This window comes from Otolemur garnettii, unplaced genomic scaffold (genome assembly GCF_000181295.1).
Source record: "Otolemur garnettii isolate 467f Iridium unplaced genomic scaffold, OtoGar3 scaffold00023, whole genome shotgun sequence".
NCBI lineage: Eukaryota > Metazoa > Chordata > Mammalia > Primates > Galagidae > Otolemur > Otolemur garnettii.
In genome coordinates, this window is record NW_003852418.1 from 144,006 (window position 1) to 152,311 (window position 8,306).

An 8,306-nucleotide genomic window follows, 5' to 3' on the forward strand; every position below is an offset into this window, starting at 1 on the left:
AGCTCACAGCAACCTCAAACTCTTGGGCTTAAATGTTTCTCTTGCCTCAGCCTCCCAAGTAGCTGGGACTACAGGCGCCCGCCACTCGACTATTTTGTTGCTGTAGTTGTCATTGTCATTGTTGTTTGGCAGGCCCGGGCTGGGTTCAAACCCGCCAGCTCCTGTGTATGTGGCTGGCGCCCTAGGCACTGAGTTATAGGCACCGAGCCCCTGTATCCCCTCTTCTGCTCATTTTAGCTAAGTATTCTTCTAGTCACTAATAAACCTCTCTGTATCCACTCTGGTCCCTCTCCCCATCTCAGAGATTATATCTAGTTCCAATTGTCTATTTATCTACAAGTATGCTGTGTTTGTTCTGTTCACTGCTATATCTCCAGCAATTAGATTAAACTTAGAGCACAGCAGGACTTTAAGAAGTATTTGCTGAATTAATGTATGGATGAATGAATGGAATTTCTCAGGCACATAAGGCTTTCCTGTCTCATGCACACACTGTTCCATCTGTCTGGAATGCTTGTCCCTTTGCTCACATGGGATAATTTTTCATCCTTGAGACCTCCTTCAGGATTAAATAGTACTGCCTCATACAGATGTTCTCTGATGTTCACAGTTTTAAGTAGGTTCTCATCTCCCTTATTTTTGGTCTCAGCCTCTTGTTTAATTCTTCCACAATGCTTAGTACAACTTGCAGTTACCTTAGTTACCGTCCGCTCGCCTTTTTTTTTTTTTTTCCTGAGACAGAGTCTTGCTCTGTCACCCCCGATAGAGTGCTGGGGCATCATCATTGCTCTTTGTAACCTCAAACTCCTGGGCTCAAGTGATCCTATAGCCTCAGCCACCTCTTTCAGCTAATTTTTTCTATTTTTGGTAGAGATGGGGTCTCACTTGTGCTCAGGCTGGTCTTGAACTTCTGGCCTCAACAGATTCTGCGACGACAGCCTGCCAGAATATTAGGACTGCATGTGTGAGCCACTGTGCCTGGCCTGCTTACTTTGTTGGTTTCTTCTCTATATGATGATGTAACTTCTGTGAACATCATGGCAGGGACCATGTTGGCTATGTTCACTGATAATGCCCAGCACTTGCTTTTCAATACATGTTTGCAGAATGAATGACAGTTATTTTACAGCTCAATCCAGACCCCGCCTTCTGCATGAAGTCTTTCCCCTCTACACCAACCCATGCCTCCCTTTCCCTTCTCAGAATAATACCCCAAGCACGCTGACTCTTCTGCAGAATCTACAAGATTGTCTGTCTCAGGGCCAAGCTCATTTTCTGTTTATCTAGACTAACATATATTATCCTGCCAGCTGTATTCCAAAATCTCAAAGTCAGGTACCAATTTCATTGTCAAAATCTAGTCAAGGGCTGTTCACCCAGCAAATACTCAATCAAGACCTCTTGGCTTGACTTGAAAAGGGATTTCTCCCCACCCCCTTTTTAGTCCTTTTACCTGTAAGTTCGATGTTACTTGGGTCTTTTTTAATATCCTCCAAGTTGCTCGGCTGCAAATCCACACTTCCTGAATCATTGTCAGAAGCATAAGGGATCACTACTTCTTCTTGACTGCAGATCCTACTAATGAAGAGGGGATTAGAAACATTAGTTTTTCAGGACTGCTTCTGTCTTATCATTTAATTGACAGCCTAAATGTCACCTTCTCAAAGAGGCATTTATTTGTCACTAATTTAGATTAAGTACCCCTCTCCACCTAGCTCCACAATTAATTTCTTTTTTTCTCATAGTATTTAAACACCACCTACAATTATTGTGTTCATTTGTGTATGTTTAACTGTCTCCTATCAGACAGTAAGTTCCATTAGAGGAGAAACCTTGCCTACACGGTCACAGTTGAGTCCCCAGCAGCTGGCGTGTTGTCAGCCTCAGGAGGAACAAATGGATAGGTGAGAAATACTATGCTGCTGTTAAAAACAGATTGAGGTGGGACACCCTACCCACCCTCCCTCAATCCCCCCGTCCCTCCCCTACGTTTTCTTTTTTCCACAGCACGTAATACCTTTCACTATATCATTCATTTCTTTATGGTGTTCACTGTTTATCTTCTATTTCTTCCTGCTAACATGTAAGATCCATGAGGACAAGGATCTTTGGCTACTTTGTTCGTGAGTGTATCCCAAGTGCCTAGAACAGTATCTGGTGCATGGTAATGCTCAACAAATATAGGCAGAGTGAATGACAGTAAATTTATATTTCCTGAATGTTCAGCATAGAATAATGAATGAAAAAACAAGTTGCCTAATAGTGGATATAATACAACCCCATTGTTATTAAAATAATGACGGTAAGTATGTGTATATGTACATACACACACACAAATGTTGGGACACCTGTAGAAAAACTTACAGAATTCAAACCACCTATCTGTGGAGTGGAATTGTTGAGAGAAAAATTTCATTTTAAAATTTTTTACATGGATTTTTTATATTGGCATGGATGTTAAATTTGACAAAGACGTGGAGCAAATACACATCTTAAAAATTGCAGTTGGCAGTGCAAAGTGGTATAACCAATTTGGAAATAATAATCTAGTAAACTCGAAGGTGGGTGTACACTATGAGTCACTCTTCTACTCCTAGGAATTTATTTCAGCAAAACTCTTACACATGTATACCAGGAATATGTATAAGAATCTTCATGGGAGTATTCATCATAGTAAAAAGCTGGAGATTTCAGTGGCCTATCAACAGTAGAACAGAAAGACTGTGGCATCCAATGAAGTACTTACAGCCATGAAAATGAATGCGTTCTAGTTATACAGAACAAAACAGATAAATCTCATAATGCTGAGAAGAAAAAGTCACGAGAAAAATACAGCAAATTTCATTTATGTAAAATTAAGAATTATGCAAATCTAAACAAATACTAGTTAGAGCTATAAAGATACATGGTAAAACCATGAGGAAAAGCAAGGAAACAACATAATCTGCAGGATGGGTACTTCTCAGAGGGGAGAGAGGGGGAGGAATGGGTAGGACCAGGAGGAGGACTTCAAAGTTATGGTTATGTTCTTTCTTAATTTTTTTTTTCCTTTTTTGGTAGAGATGGGATCTATGTTACTCAGGCTGGTCTCAAATTCCTGGCCTTAAGCAATCCTTATGCCTTGGCCTCCCTTCCTTTTTTTTTTTTTTTTTTGAGACAGTCTCATTTTATCATCCTGGGTAGAGTGCTATGGTGTCAGAGCTCACAGCAACCTCAAACTTTTGCTAATTTCAAGTGATCCCCTTGCCTCCGCCTCCTGACTAGCTGGGACAACAGGCACTTGCCACCACACCCAGCTAGTTTTTTCTTTTCTTTTCTTTTTTTTGAGACTGAGTCTCGCTATGTCGCCCTTGGTACAGTCTCATGGTGTCACGGCTCACAGCAACCTCCAACTCCTAGGCTCAAGCAATTCTCCTGCCTCAGCCTCTCAAGTAACTGGAACTACAGGCATCCACCACAATGCCCAGCTATTTTCTTGTTGCAGTTGTTGCTATTTAGCTGGCCCAGGCCAGGCTTAAACCCTCCAGCCTCAGTGCACATGGCTGGTGCTGTAATCAGCACTGTAATCACTGTGCTATGAGCTCCAAGCCTAGTTTTTTATTTTTAGTGGAGACCCAAGTCTCTACCAGGTCTTGCTGTAGCTCAGGTTGGTTTAGACCTCTTAAGCTCAAGCAATCCACCCGCGTTGACCTCCCAGAATGCTGGGATTACAAGCATGAGCCACTGTACCCGGCCTTTGTTCTTTCTTTAACATGATGGAGGATGCAGAATTTCACTGTATCAGTATTCTTTTTTCCTTATGCATGTTTTGTAAATATTTCTTTTAGCAGGTCAACATGAAATAAAACAATTTTGGGAAAAATACAAACCAATAAAGTTGGTTCTTTTTCCTGTGTGCATATATTTCTTTAATAAAAAAGAAAAAACAAGGCTGGTGCTTGTAGTCTCAGGTACTTGGGAGGCTGAGGCAGGAGGATCACTTGAACCCAGGAATTTTTTTTTTTTTTGAGACAGAGCCTCAAGCTGTCCCCCTGGGTAGAGTGCTGTGGCACTACAGCTCACAGCAACCTCCAACTCCTGGGCTCAAGTGAGTCTCCTGCTTCTGCCTCCCAAGCAGCTGGGACCACAGGCGCCCGCCACAACGCCCGGCCATTTTTTGGTTGCAGCCGTCATTGTTGTTTGGCGGGTCCAGGCTGGGGATTCGAACCCGCCACCTTAGGTGTACGTGGCTGGCGCCTTAGCCGGTTGAGCTACAGACGCCGAGCCTGAACTCAGGAATTTAAGATTACTATGAGCTAGGCTGACACCATGGCCCTTTAGCCTGGGCAACAGAGTGAGATCCTGTCTCAAAAAAGTAAACAAGCTAATTAAAAATAAGCAAGTGAACTTTTGAATTATTGGCTTGTATGATAGGTTGCATAACTACTTTTTAAACAAATTTTTAAAAAAATTTTTTTTGAGACAGAGTTTTATTTTGTCACCCTCGGTACAGTGCCGTGGCATTGCAGCTCACAGCAACCTCCAACTCTTGGGCTTAAGGGATTCTCTTGCCTCAGCATCCCAAGTAGTTAGGACTCCAGAAGCCCACAGCAATGCCTAGCTATATTTTTGTTGTAGTTGTCATTGTTATTTGCAGGCCTGGGTCAGGTTTGAACCCGCCAGACCCGGTGTATGTGGCTAGTGCCCTATCACTGAGCTATGGGTGCCAGGCCCATAACTGCTTTTTTAAGAAGCTGCCCATCTGTTTCCAAAATGGTTGTATCACTTTATATTTCCACCAACAGTATATGAGTTCCAGTTGCTCGACACCCTTGTTAACATTTGTTATTTTTTTAATAGAAAAACATTCTAGAGAGCGCGTAATGATATCTCACTATGCTTTAATTTGCAATGTTGACCATCTTTTCATGTGTTTATTTTCTATTTGTCTATCTTCTTTGAGGAAGTGTCCAAATATTTTGCTCATATTTTTATTGGACTATTTGTATTGGTATACTGGTAAATGTTTGATAACAGGTTCTCTAAATATAGTTTGTAAGTGAATGCCAATTGACATTTTCATTTGCATCAATGAGTAAGATGTAATTGAAACAACAAAGACAAGTTGAAACTTCAGGAGCGACTTTTCTGAATTGGGTAATCATTTTCAGATACTAGAAGAGTATTTCCTTAAATGTTTGTGCTATTCATAATGTAAAGACACCGATGTGACACACTTTTAAGTTTAAGTTCTATTAACATTTTCTCCATTACTAAATTTAAACCATCAACTGAGCTTAATAAATCAAGCTCTGGTTCACAGCATTGACTGATTCTACACTGTCCAAAATCAAGCTGCTAATGCTACTTTGGGAAGAGATGTGCAATAGCATACCACCAAATAATATTTCCACCAGTTACAACAGATACAAGCAACAACAAAAGCATACATAATGTAAAATATGGTAAATGATTAGAAAAGAATGTTTTCTTTTCAATATTTATTTTCTTTGATTGTTTTGTTGATACAGTTTTCTAAATAGTTATAATTAACCAATTTGCAGAATTTCTGAAAATTCGACAAAATTCAACTCTCTCAAAACAGTACGAGATGGCTCCAGCACTTCCATGTTCTTCATTTTATTACTGAGTTGGAAGAGTTCTTTTTATATTCTAGATCAGCACAGCCCAATAACTTTCTGTGACAATGTAGATGTTCTATAATTTTGAGATGTCCAGGGGAAAAGGAGAGAACCCAGCCATACCTGGCGTGGGACCTTACCCAGAATCATAGCTCAGGGAGCACAGTGAGGAGGTGGTGAGCTGGATATAGTATGTATCCAGAGTGGTGGAAATCTGATGAATTAGGCGAGTGATTGCAACCAGCTGGGATCAGCTACACACCACCTCCCCCCTGCCCCCCCACCCCCCTTGGAGGTCCAGGACAGTAGGAAGCCTTTCTGGAGTTTTCAGTTGTTGGGAGAAGCTGTGCTTTGAGTGGAAAGCTTAGAGGAGTAAGGTGGACTCAAACAGTATATAGCAACCAGATTTGAATGGCAGTTGGAGTGGATTTGTCATAGGTTTGGTGGCTGGTGAGGCAGCCATACTAAGAAGGTCTCAGACAGGTAGTTACCACTGTGGGAAGATTGTGAGAAGGTCTTAAAAAGGGTCTAAAGCACAGTCATCTTAATTCCACCTGCTGGGATCAGAACTCCACTTTTGGGACAGGCTGAGGGACTCCTGCATCTCAGGGGAACTGGAGTCAGGGGGCACTGTGAGTCCTGTCCTTTCAGGATTCTTGTGAGCTTTAAGATCCCAACCTGGCAGGGTCTGAATGCTGAGGAAACAATCAGCCTATCACTGAAGGCAACTAAGTTTGGAATGAGGACCATAGACGTTACTGGCTGTGCTTGCTGTCTCCAAAAAACCACAGTGCTACCTGGTGTCCTGGTGACGTACTGCAACATATTATCATCAAGAACAAAGACATCTGTTTATTTGGCCATGAGGAAGAGTTTGGCTTTGCTCAGGCTGAGACCACTTCAAGACCTAAGTTCTGAGACAAGGTAATTTGAAACAAAGGAGGCAGTAAGAAAGAAAAAGGAGGACAAGGAAGTGAACACAAAGAAAGAACACATGAGGAGGAACCAAGAGGAAAAACCAGGCAACATGAAAAACCAAAACAGAGAACTCCCCCAAGGGACCATGAGGCAGCTACTGCAAAAGACTCCACCTATAGAGAATCAATGGACTTGAATGAAAGGGAGTTTAAAATATGGATGATAAAGACAATAAAAGGAATGGACAAGAAAATGGAAAGACAGAACCAAAAGTCAGATGAAAGATATGTAGAATATAGAAAGGATATGGCATAGCTTAAGGAAACGAAGGAGACAATCAGGGAACATCAAGATGCAGTAGAAAGTAACAAAAATAGACTAGACCACAGAGAAGAACTAACTTCAAGGCCCGGCTTAGTGGCCCATGCCTGTAATCCTAGCACTCTGAGAGGCTGAGGTGGGCAGATTGCCCTGGGCTCACAGGTTCAAGAGCAGTCTGAGCAAGAGTGAGACCCCTGCCTCTAAAAATAGCTGGGCATTGTGGTAGGTACCCGTAGTCCCAACTACTCAGGAGGCTGAGGCAAGAGAATTACTTGAGCCCAAGAGTTTGAAGTTGCTGTAAGCTATGACACTATGGCACTCTATCAAGGGTGACAAAATGAGACTCTGTCTCAGTAAAACAAACAAACAAACAAACAAAAAACACCTCAGAGCTGGAGGATAAAGCTTTTGAGTTAAACCAACTAAAGAGGCAGAAAAGAAAAGAGAGAAAGCAGAACAGGAGCTTAGAGAACTATGAGACTCCATGAAGCATTCAAACATACAAATAATAGAGATTCCTGATGGGGAAGAAGATTGTCCCCAAAGAGTGGAAGCCTACTGAAGACTATCATAAATGAAAACTTCCTAAGTTTTACTTAAGACCCCAACACATTCTTTTCAGATGGATATCAAACCCTCAACTCAAACAGAGCCTCTCCAAGACATATTGTAATGAACTTTTCCAAAGTCAAGATGAAAGAAAAACTTCTGCAACAGCCAGCAGTAAGCGCCAACTGACCTACACAGGCAGAGTCATTAGGATGACAGCAGACTTTTCAAATGAAACCTTCCAAGCCAGAAGAACATGATCATCCACCTTCAACTTTTTTTTTTGGAGACAGTCTCACTTTGTCACCCTGGGTAGATTGCTGTGCCATCATAGCTCACAGCAAAATCAAACTCTTGGGCTCAAGTGATTCTCTTGCCTCAGCCTCCCAAGTAGCTGGGACAACAGGAGCCCTCCACAACACCCAGCTATTATTAGAGATGTGGTCTAACTCTTGTTCAGACTGGTCTCAAACCTGTGAGCTCAGGCCATCCACCTGCCTCGGCCTCCCAGAGTGCTAGGTACGAGCCACCACACCTGGCTTGCCATTCTTAAACAAAACAATTTTTAGCACAGCATTCTGTATCTTGCTAAACTGGGTTTCAGAAATGATGGAGAAATCGAATCCTTTGTGGATATACAAGCACTGAGGAAATTCACTACAACGAGACCAACTCTACAGGAAATACTTAGATCTATTCTCAACACTAAATACCACAATGGACCACCAGCAAAGTAAACACCCATAACCTAAAGGTCAAACTTAGCTTTCACAATGGCACAAAGGATAAAACTAAACAATGGACTTTCACAAAATAAGATGAATACAACTCCACCACACTTATCAATTTTCTCAATAAATGTCAATGGACTGGCTCGGCGCCTATAGCTCAACCGGC

The 8,306-nt window shown here is 41.8% G+C and overlaps 1 protein-coding gene across 1 annotated transcript in view; it reads right to left on the reverse strand.

The window, feature by feature from the left end:
- Positions 1 to 8,306, reverse strand: part of MROH8 (maestro heat like repeat family member 8) — a 73,439-nt gene that overhangs the window by 58,339 nt on the left and 6,794 nt on the right. Inside the window, exon 2 of the mRNA XM_023512028.1 lies at positions 1,454 to 1,575. Within this exon, the coding sequence (XP_023367796.1) occupies positions 1,454 to 1,575 (122 nt within the window). The remainder of the gene's footprint in view (positions 1 to 1,453; positions 1,576 to 8,306) is intronic.